Source organism: Phascolarctos cinereus, unplaced genomic scaffold, assembly GCF_003287225.1.
Source record: "Phascolarctos cinereus isolate Bilbo 61053 unplaced genomic scaffold, phaCin_HiC Scaffold_2;HRSCAF=192, whole genome shotgun sequence".
NCBI classification, from domain to species: domain Eukaryota; kingdom Metazoa; phylum Chordata; class Mammalia; order Diprotodontia; family Phascolarctidae; genus Phascolarctos; species Phascolarctos cinereus.
Genome location: NW_027555625.1, coordinates 268,060,659 through 268,083,879, shown reverse-complemented (window position 1 = coordinate 268,083,879; position 23,221 = coordinate 268,060,659). Strand labels below are relative to the sequence as shown.

The following is a 23,221-nucleotide window of genomic DNA, read 5'->3' as shown; positions in this document are numbered from 1 at the left end:
GTAATTGGGGAAGCCCTTAGAGCTTTGTAGAGGGAGAGAGAAGGCCTTTTTTTTTTAGAGGTAGGCTTGATGGGTGATGACTCAACCAAACTGTATTTACAGGCTACAGAAAAGGCATTTGCAACAGGAAAAAGAATGTCTCATGTCTAAGCTCGTGGAGGCAGAGATGGATGGGGCAGCTGCTGCCAAGCAAGTAATGGCACTGAAGGATACAATCGGGAAACTGAAATCGGTAAGTGGTGAAGGAGTGATGAGTACTTTCTTCATGGTTCTGAAGGTGACTTTGACGCTTTGATATCACTTGGTACCTTATAATTCCTTTCAACTAATTAGAGAACCCCAGGGCTCTAGGTGTGACCAATTCATCCTGTTGTTGAATGTACCATCTTGTTTCTTCCTACTCCCTCTCCTGTTCTCAGTTATTATCTGGAAGAATTGGTTCATCACTGGTGAATCCAGAGAAAACAGTACCGGATCACCAGGGGTCATAGGATATCAAGCCATGTTGTAGCTGTCCATGAAATGAAAGGTCACAAGGGATTATACTTTTCTCTCTGTCCATTTGAATCCTGATTATATTTCAAGGTCCAGATCAAGTCCCATCTCCTTTGTAAGCCCTCCTTAGTACTCCAACTCACAGTCATTTTCTTTTAATTCCTATGTTAACACTTATTGCCTGTGCCACTTATTTAGCCATTATCATATACTATCTTACCTTGTTAATTAGCTTTTGATTAGTTGTGATTGTATCACATATTCCCCAGCTAGACTGTATGCTCCTTAAAAGTAGGGGGATGCTTATCTTTTAATTTCTTTGTATCACCTGTAGCACTGAGCGCAGTGGGCATTCAATAACAAATTCCTGTTGCTTATTCGATTAATTTCTAGGAGAAGCACATGACTTGCACTGACATCAATACATTGACCCGGCAAAAGGAACTGCTTCTCCAGAAGTTGAGTACTTTTGAAGAGACTAATCGTACTCTCAGAGATTTGCTGAAGGAGCAACATTCTAAAGAGGTAACCCTGGGCCTTCCTCACTGAGCCACTGGCTCAGTCACCTTCCTTTTGTTTTTGTGGAAAGCCTATCCCCTTATGTACAACTTGCTTCTAACATTGGTTTCTTACTTCTCCATCTTTCTGCTTTCATAACTTCTATCATACTAAGGTTCTAAAACAGGAAATTATAGAATTTCAGGATTTAAAGACACCTTAGGTGTTATTTAATCGAAGCTGTCCTACCTTTGTAGGAATCTCCTCTAAGTGATCCCAGATAATCTGGATCCAGCAAAAGGGAACTCACTGCACTTTGAGACCTTTTTATTCCATTGCTGGACAGCTATAATTGTTTCGTTTTTTAAAGAACTTTGGCCTGTATCTAATAGAGGCTGACTAGAATATATTTGAGTGTGCTATAGTGGAGAAAGCACTTGAACTGTAAGTTTAGATGGTCTGAGTACCTACCCCATCTCTATCAGTAACCTTTTTTCCTCTCTAGACCTTAATTGCTTTGATGTTCATTAATTTGCTGCTATGATTTAAATTAATTTGCTACTCATTGTAAAAATGAGAGGATTACACTAGATCCAAGGTCCATATTCACTTAATATTCTGTGATTCTGTGGTCATTGCCCTTTTCTGATTGTGAACGGGGAAGGGAGTGGGGCTCACTGAGATGAGTAGTTAAATCATTTAATTACTTAAAACATATTACCAGGGAAGAGTTAGTTAAGTAATAAATAAGTTTTTCCCCCTTTCAGCCATATTAAAATTTTATTTGATAACCTTTTTGGTTTTTATATCAAAGTTATTTCTTGGTATTACTCCCTCTCTATCCTCTAAGAAATTTTTATTATAACAAAGAAAAACAGTTAAGCAAAACCGACTGATAATAGTGACTGTGTTTTACAGCATCTGTAGCATTCAGCCTCCCTGTATCTGTCTCTCTGATGAGAGGAAGGAAGTATGTTTCATCATTTCTCCTGCAAGATCAATTGGTCATGGCATTGAATTGGAGTGTAGCTTCTTTGGGGGATTTTTATTTACATTATTATAGCTGTTGTATGCTTTGTTCTTCTAGATCTGCTTTCTTTACCCTGCAAGTTTCCCCATATTTCTCTAAATTCATCCTATATCTGGTAGTGTTGTAAGCTAAGTAAGTTCTTGATTGGTTGGTTAAAGCATGTCAAAGGGAATCATTGTTTTTTTCCTCCACTTTTGGCCTCAAATAGGGAAGCAAAAAAATCCGGATTTTTGGTTCCCTGATTCTTGACCTGGTTCTTTGACCTGATGTCATCCTCTGGCTTTACTTGAAAAAGAGGAAGCCACTGTGTTCATCAGGAGCATTAGAAACTTGAGTGAAAAACTACCTTGCCCTTTCCTCCTCTGGCATGCCAGCTTCCATGGGGAACAAATACACGGGGGCAGGAAAATAATATGAGGGCCCTTCCTTCGAGATCAATATCACTCAGAGACTAGAAGCTGTGGGGCAGGCGGGTGGGGGGGAGGTTGGTTTTATGATAGCCTTGATAGTTTGATTGTCTCTGAAGGATTCAGAAAAGCTGATGGAGCAACAAGGAAACCTGTTAAAACGACTAGCTGAAGCTGACTCGGAGAAAGCGGTAATGTAAAGCCACCTTCTTGATCTTGTTCAAATGATAAAAGGGTTTTCTTGGGGAATTCAGGGCACTGAATCCATGCAGATAGAGTCCTGGGCAGCCTCAGTGTTAGAAAATGTAGATTTTCTTAGCCTTTCTGAGCCATAATTTGCTTTGCAAAATGTATATGAGTAACTCTTGATTCATTTGGGGCAGTGTTAGAAGGGTTAATTTTAACACAATGTTGCCATGGGTCCCATTTCTGGGCAGCTCAAAAATACAATGGCACTTTCCTAGAGTCAACCACATTTTATTCAGAATATTTGCTCTAGTGGCGCAGTGACTCCAGCCTTGGAGTCAGGAGGACCTGAGTTCAAATCTGACCTCAGACACTTGACACTTACTAGCTATGTGACCCTGGGCAAGTCACTTAACCCCAGTTGCCTCACCAAAAAAAAAAAGCAGAATATATTTGCTCTACAACCTCCAAAAGGCATGTGCCCCATTAATTTCAATTGTGTGGGTTGTGGTTTGGACTGTGTGGCCTGGGTCAGCCTAACTGCCAGGCCCCAATGACCAAGTGATGAGTTCCAAGCCTGGCACATGTGAGTGCTGTCCTTTCTGGCTAGCAGAAGTACAAAGGTAACAGCCTGCCCTGGAACTTGCATGCCCACCCCTTCACCAAGGGAAACTGAGATGTGTGTTGTCTTCCAGCGCCTGCTACTATTGCTACAAGATAAAGACAAGGAAGTGGAAGAGCTACTACAAGAAATTCAGTGTGAGAAGGTAGTTTCTTTCCCTACTCCATGTTTATTTTTTTCCTGTTGTGTAGAGAGAGTTTGAAATAGGAAATTGTTCTGACGTTGGTATTCCAAATCCTCAGTTATTGTTTGTCCCTCCCTGCTGCCCTCTCGAGACTCCCAACCCAACCCCTCCATGAACATTCTTAATATTTTCCTCATACTTAAAATTTTCCTCAGGGTTTCCTTTAGCTCTATCCTTGGAAACAAACCACATCTAAGATACAGAGAAGGTCCATCAGATACCCACTCTCATCCTCTCATAGTCACTATGTTTTGGCAGTTTCATAAAATTTGAGCAGCCCTCTGCGCAGGACCCAGGCATGCAGCTTGTGGTTATCACAGGTGTGGGGGACATGTGTATCCACCAAGGGAAAGGAACTCTTCTGACATGATCTCTCTGCAGGCTCAAGCTAAGACAGCATCTGAACTCTCCAAGACCATGGAATCCATGCGGGGGCATTTGCAGACACAACTGCGGTCTAAAGAAGCAGAGAATAGTCGTCTTGTAATCCAGATCAAGGTAACTAACCCTTCAGAGTTCTAGGTTCCATGGAATTAATTCCATTCTTCTTGATAGCACGTCTAGGCTTCTCTAGTAGAGACAGATAAGGAGACCAACCCAAGGAATGTACGTCAGTGTACGTGGCTATGGCCCTACAATGCACTTATGGCCTGTGATTGCATGTTGTATCTCTTACATACCCAGCAAAGCATACATGTTCCGGTGTCAGAGAACCTGGGTTCAAATCTTGATTCGAGCACAACTCATGAGACCTTGGGCAAGTCACTTATTTTCCCTGGACCTCAATTTCCACAATAAGTGGACTGCTCTCATTGACCTTCAGTGTTCCTTCTAGCTCTAAAGTTGTTATTTTCCTGTGATGCAGAGCACTCTGACTGGCTTTCCTTTGCCCAGAAATCTAAGGCAACCACTAAATGGACGGTTGTGTCCATAGCAACTTTGCCTGACCATTCCCTTAGTGTTTTATCGTCCGTTGTTGTTCGTGTACTTTTTTTTTTTAACTTATGTCCTTTCTGCTTCTAAAACAGGTTTGAGTTTAAAAAGTTAAAATAGTTTTTAAAAAATATATGCACTATGCAGTTTCAAATAAACTTATTTCAGTAATTCAAGGATCTATAGTTTCTTTAGTGTGTATATCCTCTACCAATGCAGTTTGAAAGTTGTTGTAGCAGAAAAAAATTAATGTGCCAACTTGGCAATAGGCCTCTAAACTTAGCTCCATTGGTCCTGGTACACCATAAGTACAGCCTGGCACCAGGCCCACACTTAAAGCCTTCCCAGCTTGGCACAGTCTGCTAAAGCTTACACTCTGCTGGCAGAGTTTTTGAGAACCCAGGTTCCTTCCACATCATGATGAGGAATTGGAGTAGGACTTCAGTGGATGGAGGAACCAAATTAAAATGAAAACAAAGCAGAATCCCGGTACAAGAAGCAGACAGTATTTGGTATCAGAGTCCTAAGGTGGTAAATTCATTGTAGCAGTTGAGTATTGAATGTAGCCCTGAGCTTCCTTAGAGGAAAGGCTGAATGAGGAATATGCTGGGTTCTGTCATTCTTACTGGATAAAAGGAATCAGGTAAGTTTTCACTGACAACAGGGAATTTTGAGAGGAATTTATCACATCTTAAGGGCTACTAGGTAATGCAGTAGATCTGAAGATGCATGATAGCAGCCTCCCTTCAGAGTTTCCCTCTTCACCGCCCACCATCTTGTGGTCACAGAGCATTTCATAACACTCTGGGCATCCAAAAGAAGCTGGGACCTTTTGGGGAGTGATAAGCAGTTAGTTGTTCCTGCAACAGGAACATTGAGCCTTAGTGCTCCTTAAGCCTCATTCTTCATTCCCCTCCCCAGAATTTGGAGCGCAGTGGTTCTCAGCATAAGGCTGAAATGGAGGCAATCATGGAGCAGCTGAAGGACCTCAAGCAGAAAGGAGACCGGGACAAAGAAGCCTTGAAGAAAGCCATCCGAGCACAGCAGGAGAGGGCGGAGCGGAGTGAAGAGTATGCCGAACAACTGCATGTCCAGCTTGCAGACAAGGTAACCGAGCTGGGAGGAATGACCGAAGATCACTCACATCCATACCAGTGGCACTTTTTCACAGTGACCCTTTGAGGAAAGTAATAGCGCCCATTTTACAGATGAGGAAACTCTGACTCTGAGAGGCTGAGCAATGTATGCCTAATGTCACCCAGCAGCCAGTCAGGCTCTGAGGGAGCATGCCAACACAGGTCTCTTTACTTAAAGACCAGTGCTTTAGCCGTTGTCCTGGCCAGCCTCTCATCCAGGCCTGACCTGAGGAGGACAGCTTGCTCCCCATTCGTCTCCTAAGTAGGATGGTCACTTGTGTTAGATTGATAGATCTAGTCACATGGCCTTAGGGTGGATAAAGATTGCCTGCCAAGAAGGTAATTAGGGATAGTTTATAAAACAGGGATACTGTAGGGTAGTGAAACTGAGAAGGTGCCTTGGGAAGATTAAAAAGGACACCTGAGGCTTCTGAAACAGTGTTGTCCAACAGAAGGAGCCCCAGGCTATCAATTATCCACTTTAAGTTCTTCTCCCAACTTGGTTACTGTCTGTAATGATTCTTAAGACTTTGAAAGAAGGGGCTTAAAAGGGAACCATAACTTCAGCAAATCACTAGATACCTTTGCATCACAGCTTTCCCATTTGTAATATGTTTAACTATCCCTGCCCCTTTCCAAGATGGTAATGATAAGAGTAGTCATCAACTTTTGAGCATTTTGTAAGAAAGGTGCATAAACTACAGAGATTGAGGTCTTTGTGTAAGAAGGGATTTATAAGCTTAATTATTATTGTGGTCACTTGCAATTTGGGAGCAATATTTTCTCAGCCTTTAGTCAGTTTCAGATTTTAGGGTCTAACATCATTGTCCACTTTTTTTTGGTTTTTCAAAATGATGGATTGTAGATGTTGGGCCTGGCCTCACAGTTTTACTCTACTAGATTGAGAACCTGAAGGCCCTGCATGAGGGATCTCTTTTGCCCTCTGACCTTTGTGCCAAGGCCAGGATCTCTTATTGTTTGGGCTGATGAGTCTGTTTTGTCCCTTTCCTGGTGTCCCCAGGATCTGTATGTTGCTGAAGCCCTGTCTACCCTGGAATCCTGGAGGAGCCGCTACAACCAGGTGGTGAAAGACAAGGGAGACCTAGAGCTGGAGATCATTGTGTTAAATGAGTAAGGTCTTGGGATTGGGCAGAGGCCTTGGGGGGGCTGAGCACGGGAAAGTTTTAGGCATGGTTCAGCCTTAAATAATCCTTTATTTTCACTGTTATGTATAGGTGGATGACAATGAAGGAAGTCATAAATGGTGGGCTGGGGGAGGGGGAATTTGTGTGGCCTTGTGTGGATTTTAAGATTGATTGGTTTGACTAGTTTCCTCAGAATGGCTCTCTTTTATTCAGATCCCAGTTAGTGTCCTGCTCCACTAGTTCCTACAAGGCTCAGCTGAGAAACTGGGCTTTTTGGTATTCCTTGTTACTTGGTCCTAACATCATATTATCTAGCCAAGTAGATGGCAATAGGAACAATAGACAGCCTACTTGGGCCTGGCTAGTAAAATAGCAAGATGAAACACACGGTGCCCAGTAGAAGGGAAGTCACTGCTTCGTGGTTCCTCTGCAGCTGCCACTCGATCAAAACGTTCTTTAATGGGCCTTTACCTGAGATGGGAGTATGTGACACCATCTAGGTCCTGTTCATGCAGAGTTTCAGGTTTCTAGTTCCGGATGGGCATTAGCACGAGATTGTGCCTATCGCAAATCAGTTCTTTGGCTTTTGGGGCAAAATGTTGAGGCAGAGGGACGTGGAAAGATGAACCTGGTTTTGCTGGCATCTGCAGTAACTGAGGGTATGTAGGCTAGTTTAGTCATATGGCCTAATGTAAGTGGCTTTTTTTCCAGAACACTGGCTGTGAAAAGGAGAAGATTTAGGATTTTACCATGAGGGGTTACTGGCTAATAGAGCCAAGTGAAGGTTTTCTGAGGCTGGGGGAGATCTACATAAGTGTATAAATAATAGATGTGGAACCAGTGGATAAGGAAGGCTTGAAAATTAGGGTGAGAGAGAAGATGAAATGATTAAAGGGAAAAACATGGGAATTGGAAGGGTATGATTCAGATCAAGGGCAAAAGTAGAGAAGGTTGCATTTGTAGGGAAAATGGCCTCCTGGTGCAGTCAGGTTTCCATGATTGCATGGAGGAGAAGCAGGAGAGGAACAAATGTTGCATAAAGGCCTGTTTATTACCAGTAAAATGGAGGTTCCACAGGGCACAGTGGAATTGGAGAGAGGGAGTATGGAGTGGGAGGAGGAATGTGGAAAGCATGGCACTGATGTGAGAGGAAGGAACAGAGAGTGGCACCCCAGGTAAGAGAACTTGTAACTTTGAATGCCAGGGATTTTGAGTGTAACCGTAGAATAGCTTGTTGTCACACACTTCACAGTAGTTCTGGACCTACTGATTTGATTATTCCCTGAGCAAAAGCTGAAGAGTCTCAGGGAAAGGGAGTGAGGTAGTAGTGGGTGAATTAGCTGTGGCAAGGCAGATGCAAACACATGGTGGTGGGGCAGCTAGGTGGCACAGTGGATAGAGCTCTGGCTTTGGAGTCAGGAGGACCTGAGTTCAAATGCGGCCTCAGACACTTGACACTTACTAGCTGTGTGACCCTGGGCAAGTTACTTGACCTCGATTGCCTCACTAAAAAACAAAAACAACAACAACCAAAAAAAACCAGACACATGATGGTCTGCCTAATGATTGAAGTCCTAAGGCATGGCTGGTTATAAAGGTAGGGAACGGGGAGGCTGTGGTTTAGATTTATTCACCTTCTAATTACTGGCCAAATCAGGTCTGTCCCAAGGGGGTTCTGATGTTGAGTAGATTATTTCCCCTTAGATGGGGTGAGGCTGAGGTCCTAGAGAGTCTTTGTTCTTGGCTGATAACTATTAACAACTTCTTACAAATGTTTTTCTTTTAAAATATGTATTTAGTGAATACAGTCTTAGTAGCAGAATAACAAGGTTGAAGGGTATGACCAGTTTCATGGCTCTTGTGACATTTTGCCACATTGCTTCCCAGAAAGATTGTGCCAATTTGTACTGCCACCATCGACGCAATAATAGCCAGAAGAGAAATTGAAAATATAGGTCCTGTGTACAATGGTTACAAAAACATTAAGTATTTGGGTGTTAATCTACTGAGGAGTATAAATGACCTACCCGTCCAAAGAGAATGATGACTTTGGTGGCAGAAAAAGAGGGAAGACTTGAAGAAATGAAGGTATGTTCTTTGTATAGGGCCAGGAAGATTAAATAGCCTATATGTGATAATAACCACATATATATTAACTGCATTGTATGTGTCCTCATGACACAGGATATTCTCAAAGGCTATGCAAGTGAAGTTTAAACTCTAGCTAGACTCTTACTAATACTAAGCTAAGCTGGAAAAGCTTTCAGTATTGGCCCAGCAGTGACTGTGTCTGCTGTCCAAGGAGCTAAGTGAAGAGACTTATCACCAAAATGTTGGCTACTATGTGACCAATTTGGGAAGCCACGACAATCCATGCAATATAAAATGTAAAATAACCCTCCATGCTGCCTGGCCCCATGTCACCTCTGCAATTATTTTGATGGAGTACTAGATAAGGAGGCAAAGGATGCTAAAAATGTATTTTTAGACCTTCTCCAAACATTAATTCTTGCTACTCTGAATGGGCTGTATGACAGTTGGACAAAAGGTAAGCATACAGGAACTGAATCACAACCATACTGACATCACCATAAATGAAACTAGAAAACAGAGAAATTTGCTACCATTTTGGAAGGGTGGCTTAAATGAAAGAATAGCTCGCAGATTCTTGTCAGAGAGATGTTGAATAAAAGAGTTGGAAGATATGAATCACAGATTTTGAGATCTGGAAAGGTCTTCAGCAGCCAATCTAGTTCAGCCTGTAATGGAAAAAGATCCCCATCATAACATTCCTTACAAGTGAGTCGTTTTAGTCTCTACTTTAAGACTTCCAGTGAGAGGTAACCAATCCATCACTTGTTGAGGAAGCTCAAGTTTTGGATAGCTCTAATTGCAAGAAAAATTTTCCCTAACATCTAATGTAAATTTGCCTCTGTACAACCTCCCTACTGTTCTGGTTCTGCCCTCTACAGCCAAACAGAACAAATCTAGTCTTCTCCCACGTGACAGCCCTTCAGGTACTTGAAGAGGGTTGTTGTTACACTCTAGACTAAACATGCCCAGTTCCTTCAACTGAACTTCATTTACAAGGGCTCCAGGGCCCTCCGACTATCCTGATTGCCCTCTTTTGGACACACTCTAGTTTATGAGCCTGATCAGTACTACATCATAGAATAGAGGGAAATGAACTTGCAGAGATCTGGGAGTGAGTCAGAACTAAGCTGAAGGGGGGGCGGCTGCTAGGTGGTGCAGTGGATAGAGCACTGGCCCTGAAGTCAGGAGGACCTGAGTTCAAAGCCAGCCTCAGACCAAATACTTGACACTTACTAGCTGTGTGACCCTGGGCAAGTCACTTAACTCCAATTGCCTAAAACAAACAAACAAAAGAACTAAGCTTAAGGATCAGAGAACATTTGTAAATGACACTTAGTAGTAGTGTGATAGCAAATAGATATGAAATGAACAAATGTCTGAGAATTTCTTTAGCATATTATTCTCATCAGCATAGTAGAATTATCACATTTAGCCTCCATATCACATTAGCTGTTAGGCTTAAAACTGCAGTATGACTGTTGGGACACCTGTATAATGAAATATGGCAATGACATTTAAGATAACATCTGGGGGAGTGACTCTGAGAACTGACCAAATACATACAGAAATGCACTCTGTGCTATTGTTCAATCATTTCAGTTGTGTTCAACTCTTCATAACCCCTTCTGGGGTTTTCTTGGCAAAGATACTGGAGTTGTTTGCCATTTCCTTTTCCAGCTCATTTTACAGATGAGGAAACTGAGGCAAACAGGGTTAAGTGACTTGCCATGGGTCACATAACTAGTAAGTATCTGAGGCTGGATTTGAACTCAGGTCTTCCTGACTCCAGGCCTGGTGCTCTATCCATTGTGCCACCCAGGTGGTATTATATAGTTTTTTTAAGTATTCAAGGATCAGTTTTCAAAATGTCACAAAGAAAGGAAGATTGCAAAATAATGGAAAAAATGGATCACATGATTTCCAAAAATGGTGAGAAGACATCTACACCTGCCAATCCAAATGCACACTTTTTCTTTTCTATAATCTCGATGAGAGTGATATGCATGCACTCATGCACTGAGGGAGTCCTTCATTAAAGTGCAAGAAGGCAATGGATAGACCATTTTGCAGACTGTTTTCTAGAGCTGATTGTCTTCACACAAAATTGACTGGAAGGTATAGAGAATATTACTATTTCACTGCTTATTTTATTTTTATTAAAATGAAGGAATATGAAATGTTTTGGTCACAGAAAGTCTGTAGAGGCACCTCTCACATGAGATTTCTCACATGTATAGCAAAACTGTAACACTTAAGGACAGATGTGATCACAGAGATAACCTAGTTCACTGATTTTACTGAGTATCAACATATTCAGCAAGGCATCAAACGAGACATGCTCACTTACAGCTATTTGCCAGTTTCAGGGAGGATATCCTATACAAAGTTCAAATAATGGTATTCCCTTTTGACAAAGAAATTCCATAAATAACTGGTTTTTGATAATATTGTAGCAATTACATTAAACACTGGGACACTATGGGGTCTTCTCAGTTGAGCTCTGTAATTATTTAAAAGACTGAGGAAAAACATATTGTCCAGAGATGGAAATGCAGTTGGATGATAATCCATTGAGTTAGCCACCAGGATTTATGTATTGGGCAGCTATAGAAGGTCAGCAAGCTGGGCCCACATTGAAATAGGAAGAGGAGAATGGGCTAGACTGCATTTAGGGAATTGAGCTGTACTTTATTTTCTTTAATGTTTTATTGTTGTTCTTTTTTTAAAAATTCTATTTTGAGTTCCAAATTCTTTTCCTTCCTCTTCTCTTTCCCTAACCATTGAGAAGGCAAGAAAATAAAAACCCTTATGAATTTATATGTATAGACATGTAAAACAAATTTCTGATTTAACCATGGCCATTTCCTCCTCTCCCAAAAAGAGAGAAAAAAGAATGAAATTGAAGAAAATATGCTTCTGTCTACACTCATAGTCCATTAGTTCTTTATCTGGAGATGAATAGCATGTTTCATCCTGAATCCCTGGGGATATGTTTGGTCCTTTGGTTGACCAGAGTTACAGGTGTTTCAGAGTTGATTATCTATATGATAATACTGTTCCTTTGTAAATTCTCCTAATTCTGCTCACTTCACTCTATATCAGTTCAAACAATTCTTCCTAGGTTTTTCTGAAACCATCTCCTTCATTATTTCTTACAGCACAATAATATTCCATTGCATTCACAGACTTTTTCAGCCATATTCCAACTGATTGTCATCCCCTTGGTTCCAGTTCTTTTGCTGCCATAAAAAACCAAACACAAAAAACTCTGCTATAAATATTTGTGTGTGTGTGTGTGTGTGTGTGTGTGTGTGTGTGTGTGTGTGTGTGTCCCCTTTTCCTCTCTCTTTGATATCTTTGGGATAGGGACCTAGTCGTGGTATTACTGGGTCAAACATTATGTATAGTTTAATAGTTTTTTTGAGCATAGTTCCAAATTGCTTTTTTTCTCCCACTTAATAGTATTTTTATTTTTTCCAATTACATGTAAAGATAGTTTTCAACATTTACTTTTCTTTTTTGGATGAGGCAGTGGGATGAAGTGACTTGCCCAGTTAGTAAGTGTCAGGTGTCTGAGGTCAAATTTGAACTCAGGTCTTCCTGAAACCAGGGCTGGTGCTCTATCTACTGCACCATCTAGCTGCCCCCAACATTCACTTTTATAAGATTTTGAGTTCCAAATTTTTTTCTCCCTCCCTCCATCCCCTCTCCTCAAGATGGCAAGCAATTATAAGATATACATGTACAATCATATTAAACATATTTTCACATGTTGTGAAAGAAGAATCAGAATAAAAGATACTAAAAGAAAAGAGAAAGAAAAAACAAAAACAAACAAAAAAAGAAAATAGTATGCTTCGATCTGCATTTAGACTCCATAGTTCTTTTTTCTGGATGTGGATAGCATTTTCCATTATGAGTCTTTTAGAATTGTCTTAGATTACTGTATTGCTGAGAAGAACACAGTCCATCAAAGTTGGTCATCGCATAATGTTGCTATTACTGTGTACAATGTTCTCCTGGTTCTGCTCACTTCATTCAGCATCAGAAGTCTTTCCAGGTTTTTCTGAAATCCGCCTGCACATCATTTCTTATAGCACAATAGTATTCCATTACATTCATATAACAACTTGTTCAGCCTTTCCCCAACTGATGGGCATCCCCCTCAGTTTCCAATTCTTTGCCACCACAAAAAGAGCTACTATAAATATTTTTATACATATGGCTCCTTTTTTCTTTTTTATGATCTCTTTGAGATACAGACCTGGTAGTGGTATTGCTGGATCAAAGGGTATGCACAGTTTTATAGCCTTTTGGGTATAGTTCCAAATTGCTCTCCAGAATGATTGGATCAGTTCACCAATTCCACGAACAATGCATTAGTGTTCCAATTTTCCCATATCATAAGCCAACATTTATCATTTTCCTTTTTTGTCATATTAATCAATCTGATAGGCGTGAAGTGGTACCTCAGAGTTGCTTTAATTTGCATTTCTCTAATCAATAGTGATTTAAAGCATTTTTTCTCATATGACTATAGATAGCTTTAATTTCTTTGTATGAAAACTTCCTGTTATATCCTTTGACCATTTATCAATTGGGAAATGACTTGTATTCTTTCCAAATTGCTTTTCAAGAATAGTTAAACTAGTTCACAGCTCCAGCAACAGTGCATTTTTGGTGCAAAACACCAAGAGTTTTCCTTTCTGTCATATTAGCCAGTGTGATGGGCATGAGGTGGGTATATCAGAGTTGTTTTAATGTGCATTTCTCTAATTATTATTTAGAGTACTTTTTCATGTGGCTATTCACAACTTGGATTTCTTCCTCTGAAAACTGCTTCCTTTGACCATTTATCAGTTGGGGAATGATTGTTATTCTTGTAAATTTGACTCAGTTGCCTATATATTTTAAAAAATGAGACTTTTATCAGAGAAACTTGCTGCAAGCATTTTTCCACTTACCTGCTTTTCTTCTAATTTTAGCTGCATTGATTTTGTTTGTGTAAAAACTTTTTAATTTTATATAATCAAAATTATCTATTTTAGCTCCTGCAAACCTCTATCTCTTGTTCAGTTATGAACCTTTCACTTATCCATAGATCTGACAGGTAGTATCTTCCACGTGCGACTAATTTGCTTATGATATCACCCTTTATGTCTAAATCATGTACCTTTTTTTTTTTTTTAGTGAGGCAGTTGGGATTAAGTGACTTGCCCAGAGTCACACAGCTAGTAAGGGTTATGTGTCTAAGGCCAGATTTAAACTCAGGTCCTCTTAACTCCAGGGCTGGTACTCTATCCACCTAGCCACCTAGCTGCCCCTCATGTACCCTTTTATATAGTATGACATGCTAGTCTATGCCTAGTTTCTGCCTACTTTCTAGTTTTCCCAGCTGTTTTTGTCAAAAAGTGGATTTTTGATTCAGTAGCTGGTATCTTTGAGTTTATCAAACTCTAGGTTACTGAGTTTATTTTCTTATGTTTATTGTGTTAATCTGTTCCAACTGATCAACCTCTCTCTTTTTTACCCAGTAGCAAATAATTACAACTTTGTAATATTTTAATCAATTTAATCAATCAGTAGTTTGAGGTATGGCACTGTTAGTCGCCATTACTTCCTGGTTGTTGTTGGGGGGGGGGTGTTTCCCCAGTGATTCCCTTGATATTCTTGACCTTTTGTTTCTGCAGATGAATTTTACAATTTTTTTCTAGCTCTATAAAGTAATTCTTCGGTAATTTAATTGGTATGACACTGAATAAGTAAATTTAGGTAATAATGTCATTTTTGTTATATTGACCAAGCCTACCCTTGAACAATTAATATTTCTCCAGTTATTTAGAGCTCTCTTTATTTGGTATTTTGTTTTTGTGTTCTTATAGTTCCTGTGTATGTCTCGACAAGATGGACTCTCAAGCATTTTATACTGTCCATAATTATTTTAAATAGAATTTCTCTATCTTTTCCTGTGGGTTTTGTTGGTTATATACAGAAATGCTAATAATTTGTGTGGATTTATTTTATATCCTGTAACATTGCTGAAGTTAGTGTTTCAATCACCAGGATTTTCTAAGTAAACCATCATATCATCTGCAAAAAGTGATAGTTTTGTTTTCTCATCACCTGTGTTTATTCCTTTGATTTCTTTTGCTATAGCTAGAATTTCTAGTACAATATTGAATAGTAGTGGACATTCTTATTTCACCTGCTTTTATTGGAAAAGCTTCCTGCTCGTACTCATTACAGATAATGCTTGCTCTTGGTTTTAGATAGATAGTACTTGTCATTTTAAGGAAAGCTTCATTTATTCCTCTGCTTTTTAATGTTTTAAACTGGAACAGGTATATTTTGTCAAAAGTTTTTTCTGCATCTACTGAATAATCACATAATTTTTGTTGTTTTTGTTGTTGATGTGGACAATTGTGCTTAAAGTTTTCCTAATGTTGAACCAGTCCTGCTTTCTTGATATAAATCCCACCTGGTCATAGTATATTATCTTTTGTGATATATTGCTGTAATCTCCTTACCTAGTGTTTTATTTAAAATTTTTGCATCAATATTCATTAGGGGAATATTAGTCTTTAGTTTTCTTTTACTGTTTTGATTCTCCCTAGTTTAGGTGTCAAGACTATATTTGTGTCAGAGAAGGAATTTGGGTAGGACTTCTTTACCTATTTTTTCATACAGTTTATGTAATATTGGAGTTAGTTGTTCTTTAAATATTTAATAGAATTTATCTGTAAACCCATCTAGTCATGGAGTTTTTTTTTTCTTTTCCTTAGGGAATTCATTTATGGCTTGTTCAGTTTCTTTTACTAAAAGAGAAGAATTTAAATATTTTATTTTCTGTTCTGTTAATGTGAGAAGTTCATATTTTTAAAATATTCATTCATTTAATTTTGAACAGTACTTTTAATGATTGTTGAGTCAGTGCAGTGTAGTAGAAAGAGTACTGGACTTGGAGTCAGGATAGGACTAGTTTTGAATTTCACATCGTAGTATGCTCAGTGCCAGGGCTTCTGGATCATAAGGAGCTACTTCATTCCAAAATATTTGGGTTCTTTGAAATCTGATGTTTGCTGTTTTCTCTTCCTAATTTTTCTTTTACACCAGCCGAGTGACAGATCTGGTATCACAGCAGCATGCCTTGGAGGAGAAGATGCGAGAAGACCGGGATAATCTGGTGGAAAGATTACACCGACAGACAGCAGAATATTCTGCATTCAAACTTGAGAATGAGAGGCTAAAGGTCAGCCAAGCATTCTTGAACCATAAAACTATTGTTTTATGCTGCCTTATGTGGCCAGTGGGTGGGAAAAGAGATATTGTAGCTTATCGAGGCAACTTTGGGTATGCAATTCCATTCCCTTTGGCAACCAGATTGAAGTTAGGTATCCCTGCTCAAGGGCTTTGTATATGTTTTGAGGGGTATGAAATGAGATTGAAGTGGAAGAATGGGACTTTAATTCTATGTCCCAATTTCAAGACCTAGAGGTCTTTTATTGACTTCTTGATAACATGTTCCTGAACACCATCCCAAGAGACAGATTAATTACTCAACAAGATTCTTCTCCCACCCTCTACCCCGGCCCCCACTATGCACAGGCTAAAGGGGGGTATTCTCTGGGGCTGGGACAAACTATAGAGTTTTATCCTGACCAGAAGGAAAAGAACAGGCCAGGAATCTGGAACCTTGCATTCTATTCCACAGGGATTACGGGCAGGTCATTTCAATTTTCAGAGCTTTATTTTCCCCATTTATAAACTGGGAGGTGGTGGGGATAGTTATCTCTTAGCAACACACATATGAGTCTGAATGAGGTCTGCCTTTTAGAGATGCTTTACTTTTTTTTTTTAATTTTAAACTAATTTGAGATGGTTTACTTTTCAAAAGCACCAACTCTTATTTCCTTTAATTTCCAAAGGAAGGAAACTAGGTAGGCTAATTTTTTTAAGGGGGGAGGAAACAAGGCTGGTAAAGTTTGAAGACTGATATTTCTGTCCTTGTTGCTTTTCTGAGGAAGTATGTTTTTCCCTTGTTCAACAGAGAGATACCTTTCACCACATCTTATTGCATTCGTCCAAAGTTAATGCCATAATGGTTTGGTCAAAGCCAAGCTCTCCATATTGCTCATATCCCTGTACAGGCTAGTATCACCCCTGTGGAAGACAGGCTCAGTCAAGCCCAAATTGAGGTCCAACAGCTGAAGGTGTCAGTCAAGAACTATGAAGGGATGATCGACAATTACAAGAGTCAGGTACTTTTCTAATTTGAGCTTCTGTCATCCCCACCCTACTTCATTCCTGCCTCATTTCTTATCTGCTTTAAGTTTTCCACTCCGAAACTCCTTACCTTCAACAACTGAGTAGTGAGAAGCTGTTGTCTCTCACCAAATCCAGTCTCCTATCAGAAACTCTAATTGCCTTCTCTGTCCCTAGGTGATGAAGACCCGGATGGAAGCTGATGAGGTAGCCACTCAATTAGAACGCTGCGACAAAGAGAATAAGATCCTCAAAGATGAAATGAACAAAGAAATTGAATCGGTAATTGTTCATGTCTACACTAACTTCCCCTATCCCCTTTCTGAATATCAGGCAGGTAACTGGGCCACCTCCTATATTTTGAGCTAGGAAAGAAAAAGTGGTCTGCTGAAAAGACAGCACCTTTCTTCTTCCCTTCTCCTTTCCTTTTCTTTGCCTTCTACCTCTGCCCTTCTTTCTCTCCCCTCTTTCGCTTAAAAAAAATTGAAGCTAAAAACATTCAAAGACACAGTAATCTTAAGGAAACAAATGATGATAGAACTCCCAGATACCTGCTTGACGAGGTGGTGTTATGGTCCTAGTTGTTACCATCACCCTCTTCTGCACCCCCCCCCAAACCTGCAGCAACACACAGAAAGTTGTTCAGTCATTTCAGTCACATCCCACTCTTTGTCACCCTTATTTAGGGTTTTCTTGGCAAAGATACTGGAGTGGCTTGCCATTTATTTCTCCAGGTCATTTTACAGATGAAGAAACTGAGGCAAACAGGGTTAAGTGACTTTCCCAGGGGCAGACAGCAGCTAATAAGTATCTGAGGCGAGATTTAAACTCAAGTCTTTCTGACTCCAGGCCTGGCCCTCTATCCACTTTGCCACCACATTGCCTGAATACGGAAAAAAACAAACCTAGATTTACCTAATTCGTGTGATGGCAGACAAAGGCGCCTTCACAAATCTGGGGTTTGAGGCTGGTCTGTTATTATGGAGAAATATTTTATACTCTGTTGGACATCCAGAGATCCACATAGTGCCTCATGACTAGAAAATGGGATGGGTCCAGAATGGAATTCTCCATAACTATTAAGATAGGTGGATAAGTCAGAACTACCCTAGAGGACAGTTGGGTATTTTACAGGGATTTACTCTGGGGTAACTTGCACATTTTGAAGTTTTCTAGGGGAGGATGCAAAATGGAATGATAGTGGCTTTCCAATTTCTAGAATCCCTCTTATTTATCCAGAGATTTACATGGCAAGCTTGATGGATATTTAGTTTAACCTTGCTATCAGAGTACTTCAAGAGGTTAAAAAATGTGGTGCTAATCTTTACCAAAAGATACCTTTCTTTCCCTCTTTAAGGCTCGTAAGCAGTTCCAGGCTCAGCTGACTGACCTTCAACAACTGCCTGAGATCCTCAAAATTACTGAGGCTAAGCTGGCCGAATGTCAGGATCAGCTACAAGGCTATGAGAGGAAAAATGTGGACCTTACAGCTATCATAGCAGATCTGCGCACCCGGGTAAGGGACTGGCAGAAAGGGTCTCACGACCTGACCCGAACAGCCAGCCGGATACCAAGATGAGATGCACGCCCCCAAAGGAAGATCACTTCCTTTTCTTTGGCTGCCACTTTTCGAAACGAATTAATTCTCATCAACACTGTGAAATAAAAGTCTGGTGTGCCAAATGTTCTTGTGTTTGCAAATAGTGATTCTAGTGATAGGAGGCGTCACTTTTGAGCTTCTTCTATCAGTTCTGATGGCTGGATATTCTCTTCTTCCACAGCCTTTCCATTGGTCTGAGATTTAGCCTACCTCTTGCACTTCGAATCCTTTCATTGTCCTCAAATCAAGCAATCCAGAGGGCCTGGCCATCAGACATTGTGGCACTGAATGCTTGTCTGGCTTCTCTTCATACTCCAACTGCTCTCCCTTTCATTCTTTTGTTTGCAGTTCTAGTATCTGACATTCTCTTCTGATGCAGTCATTCCTGATGTCCAATCCTGCATGCTGATAACTTATTTTTGTTACTTTGGGACAAACATTGTTTGTGATCTTGGGCAGGTTCCTTAACCTCTCTAAACTTACATTTCCTTATGTTGAAAATGAGGGGTTTGGATTAGGTGATCTATAAGATCACTTCCACCTTTTGTATTCAAGGTAAAAATTCCAAACATTGTTATCTGTAGGCTAATTTGAGCTTATGAATATTAATATCCCATGTGTGTCATGACAACCTGGTTATACCTTTAACTTCAGGGATTTATTTTGGCTTTTTGGCTTTCAGAGAAGCCTTGGCTTCTCCTGGTCAAGAAAGTATCATTATATTTTCCTAGGAGCACATGTTTCTTCTTTTGGGAAGATGGTGGGGAAGTCTTCATTCTTATTAGATCTAAACTTCTTCAAGTCCTGCATGGGCAGGGAAGGTATGACTTTGTAATGGATGTTGAAGGTGAGGGTCAACCTCACCAAGGAATACCATCTACAGATGAACCATCCATGTGGATGCCAGCTTCCTGGGAGAAGGGAGGAGAGGACAATGTATCACCTCCCATGTAAAATGGTCTCTTTTCCTTTCATTTTAGATCGAACATCAGGGTGAAAAGCTGGAGGTGGTAAGAGAGAGACATCAATATTCTCAGGAGGAAAATAAACAGCTAAGCCTGAAAGTGGAAGAACTCGAGAGGTTAGAGTCACAGTGTCCTGTTTCTGTCCTCATCCTTTTTCTAGGACCTGAACTCTTCAATTTCCACTTTATGCTTATCCACTGAAGCGTTTGGGTGACTGACCCAAGGCCCTGGAATTATGTGATGGGCTAACATCAGAGGGAAGAGCAAACAGAAACTCTTTAGGAAAAGTTGCTTCCATTTCACCTGCAACCATCCATACAGTCAAAATACAACTTCTCTGCAGACCTCTCAGCCTTGGAACACCCAAGAACCAAGACACAGCCACTTCCAGTAGATTGAGAGCTTAACCCAGTCCCTGGAGAAAGGCATATTTCATTTAGGCAGGGGGCCTGCTTTAAATGGGACAATTGGTACATGTTGGTGGTGGGTATTTTCTCCTCATTCTGTTCTCTCACTTCTGTCTTCCCATCCCATGATTTACCTAACCGATGACCTTGAGTCTCCCTTGTGGGATGGCCCTTTTTAAGCTCCCTGAACCCATGACCCCTGCCAGTAGAAGGTAGCTTTCACTGTGATTATCAGATTGAACAGAGGGAGCAGAGCCCCCACGTCACTATTGATAGCAGAAAAAGCAGGAAACACCCATCACATTTATTCTGGTGGTAAAGTTCTGTTAGGGTTTTTGGCATCTCTGATGCCATTATGATTTTATGGTGTGTTTCCTTACTTTGCCTCAATCCATCCCTCCTCCCCTTTGGTCTTTCATTTAATTTGGTTCATTTCATATGCCATTTCCTTTGGGACACTGATTCTGTGGTAGCATGATGAGATTATTTATATTTGACTGCCACTCTAGGGTGGTAAACAGTTCTCACAGTGCCCGATGGAGATGAGTGGTGGGAGAAGAGGATGGAGGAAACTTAACTTAGTGCTTTTATACAGGAAACTTGAGGGCACTAGTGCCCAGAACATTGAGTTCCTCCAGGTGATTGCAAAGAGAGAGGAGGCAATCCATCAATCCCAGCTTCGGTTGGAAGAGAAAACCCGGGAATGTGGTTCTCTAGCACGACAGCTGGAAAATGCCATTGAAGATGCCAAGAGACAGGTCAGTGGTGCCACCCTAGTCCTGGCCTGGCTCTCCCATAGCCCTTTTGTCACTGTGACATGGGGCAGAAGAGGCTTGGCAGAGGTTTGCCTTCCCTCTATTACCTTTCCTTGCCCCCTCTCCCTAGTTGGTAGCACTATACATCTGGGAAAGTGGAACCCTCAAGTATAAGGTAAGGTATCAGTAGAATCCATCAAGGGAGAAGGACATCCCACAGTCTATTTTGTGATGGTGGTGCTTGCTAAGTTTTGGGAAAGCAACACACAGCTTTGGGACTTTTCTCCAGGTGGAACAAACAAGGGAACGTGCAGTCTCCAAGGAACGAACAGCCCAGAACAAAATCTTGGATCTGGAAACACAGCTGAGTCGGACCAAAACGGAGCTCAATCAGTTACGACGGAGCCGAGATGACGTGAGTTGAGCTGGGGCTGAGGAGAATAAGCAAAGCAAAAAGCAGAGTCTGAGTGTGGTGCTGGGTGGTGACTAGAATTCCTCAACCATCCTCAATACCAAAGGACTGAAGGTATTAGATAATGATGTCCTGGCAGGTAAGGTTTTCCTGAGATGAAAAATTTTCAGGTTCCCAAAAAAAAATTGATAGGAAAAGTCATTATTATAAGTATGTGTGAATCATTGATGGCTACTCTTTATACAATCCCAATAGATTAAATATTTCTTATAGCATAGAACAAGTTTCTCAATCTTGGACAAGTGAATTATAGATTCCTTAGGGTGAATTTATGGGTTTTTTATCTTCTCCAAGGTTCTATCTTCCTATAACCCACATATCAGAGGGATATAATTTCTTGACTGGGAAAATCCTCTATAAAATTCCAACAAATTGGAGATAATGAACTTTTGTAGTATTCTTTTTGCATTATAAGCTCAAGCTGTGTAAACTTGGTCTGAAAGCCATGTGTCTAGAATAGCCACTTTTAACAGAGGCTATAATATACATACAACATGTACACGTGCACACACACACACACACACACACACACGCACGTACACACACACACGTATGTGTGATTCACTTATAGTATTACCATAAAATTACTTCTATGCATAACAGCTCAGGGATCAACCTTGTAAACCTACTTTTTAAAAAACTCTTGATACTGCAATGGCATTGCACCTGCCATTTGATTTCTGTGCATGTTTATGCCTAACCTAGAATGAACTTAGTGAAAAATTCCAGTTGCAAAGAGTTACATGCAGCTGCTCTGTGCTGGGAATTGTTAACAGCTTATTTCATGCTGCCTTAGGCCCTAAGATCCCTCTGTTTTTCTCCTTAGGCTGACCGCAGATACCAGAGCCGCCTCCAGGACCTCAAAGACCGTCTTGAACAATCAGAGAGTACCAACCGCAGCATGCAGAATTATGTCCAGTTCCTCAAATCATCCTATGCCAATGTATTTGGAGACAATGCTTTAACTGCATATCTAACAAGCTCTCCCATCCGTTCTCGATCACCTCCCATATGAAGCTGTAGTCCTCCTTCCAAGGAGCCTGACTGTAGGGAAGAGGTGTATCTGGAGACCCTTTGGGCTGTCCCTCTTTTCCATTTGGTGAGAGAGGTGCAGACATCTTGTCCAGGCCTCTTGCTTTGGGAAAGTCTACGCCAAATCATCTTTAAGACTGAGTGGACATGGACATTTTTATAGCTCTCCATTTTTTCCTCAGTTACCGGATTGGAGTTTTTTAATTAACCTGATAACAATTTAGATTTTATAACAGCAAAACTTTGTATATCTCTTGGATATACATCTTTCTTCCAGATTCTAACTCATTGCTTCTTCTCCCAGGTCCTTCTTACGGAGATATTTTTTCTCAGTTCTTCTGAGGGCACCCTACCCCCAAATTCCTCTTAGCCTTTATAGAAATTGTTTGATGTGGTTTTCTCTTTTTTCTCTCTTAGGGAAAAAAGAAGCTGTTAGTTATAGGCTTCCATTCTCTTAGCCTGACTCCCCTCCCCCAAGCGTGAGCATTTCTCACTTTTTAAAAGTAACTTCTAACTTAAGTGCAATGCCTGTTGACAAACTTTCCTTCAAGGCCTTAAAAAAAATTCCTTTGGATACTTACCTATTCTGCTGAATCTCTCATATATCAGAGGAAATCTAAAGCCCCACTTCTTTGTCTCCCCCACTCCCCCACAAAGCACTTCAGGATAAGACGATGTAAGAATTTTGTTTTAGTTTCCTGACACTTTGATCCTCATTATTTTTGCTGTTTACTTAACTGGTTTGTATCTGTGAAGCATTGTTTTTGTATTTGTGTTTTACAAAATTTTTATAATTTTTACTGGGCTCCAGTGGATGATCTCTCCCCCTCCCCTAAACAAAACAAATTATCATAAGGTGCTCTGGGCAGCAAACTATTAAAAATTTTAAAGTTATTTTGCTTCTGGGGTGGTAGGCTTTTCTTTAAATTGAAATTTGGTCGTTTGATTTTTTCCTCTGTTTTCTCTTGAGGTCTTTCTCTAGTTGTCTATGAGCAACA

The 23,221-nt window shown here is 40.4% G+C and overlaps 1 protein-coding gene across 7 annotated transcripts in view; it reads left to right on the top strand.

Moving 5' to 3' along the window:
• Positions 1–23,117, top strand: part of ODF2 (outer dense fiber of sperm tails 2) — a 42,960-nt gene extending 19,843 nt beyond the window's left edge. For all 7 annotated transcript variants that reach the window (XM_020965542.2, XM_020965547.2, XM_020965545.2 and 4 more), the window contains 15 exons: positions 103–232; positions 889–1,020; positions 2,550–2,621; positions 3,312–3,383; positions 3,804–3,920; positions 5,277–5,462; positions 6,513–6,622; positions 15,844–15,979; positions 16,878–16,988; positions 17,170–17,274; positions 18,350–18,508; positions 19,573–19,673; positions 20,560–20,722; positions 21,009–21,134; positions 22,018–23,117. In XM_020965542.2, coding sequence (XP_020821201.1) covers positions 103–232; positions 889–1,020; positions 2,550–2,621; positions 3,312–3,383; positions 3,804–3,920; positions 5,277–5,462; positions 6,513–6,622; positions 15,844–15,979; positions 16,878–16,988; positions 17,170–17,274; positions 18,350–18,508; positions 19,573–19,673; positions 20,560–20,722; positions 21,009–21,134; positions 22,018–22,206 — 1,909 coding nt within the window. In that variant the 3' untranslated portion in view covers positions 22,207–23,117. The remainder of the gene's footprint in view (positions 1–102; positions 233–888; positions 1,021–2,549; positions 2,622–3,311; positions 3,384–3,803; positions 3,921–5,276; positions 5,463–6,512; positions 6,623–15,843; positions 15,980–16,877; positions 16,989–17,169; positions 17,275–18,349; positions 18,509–19,572; positions 19,674–20,559; positions 20,723–21,008; positions 21,135–22,017) is intronic.
• Positions 23,118–23,221: the final 104 nt, after the last annotated feature.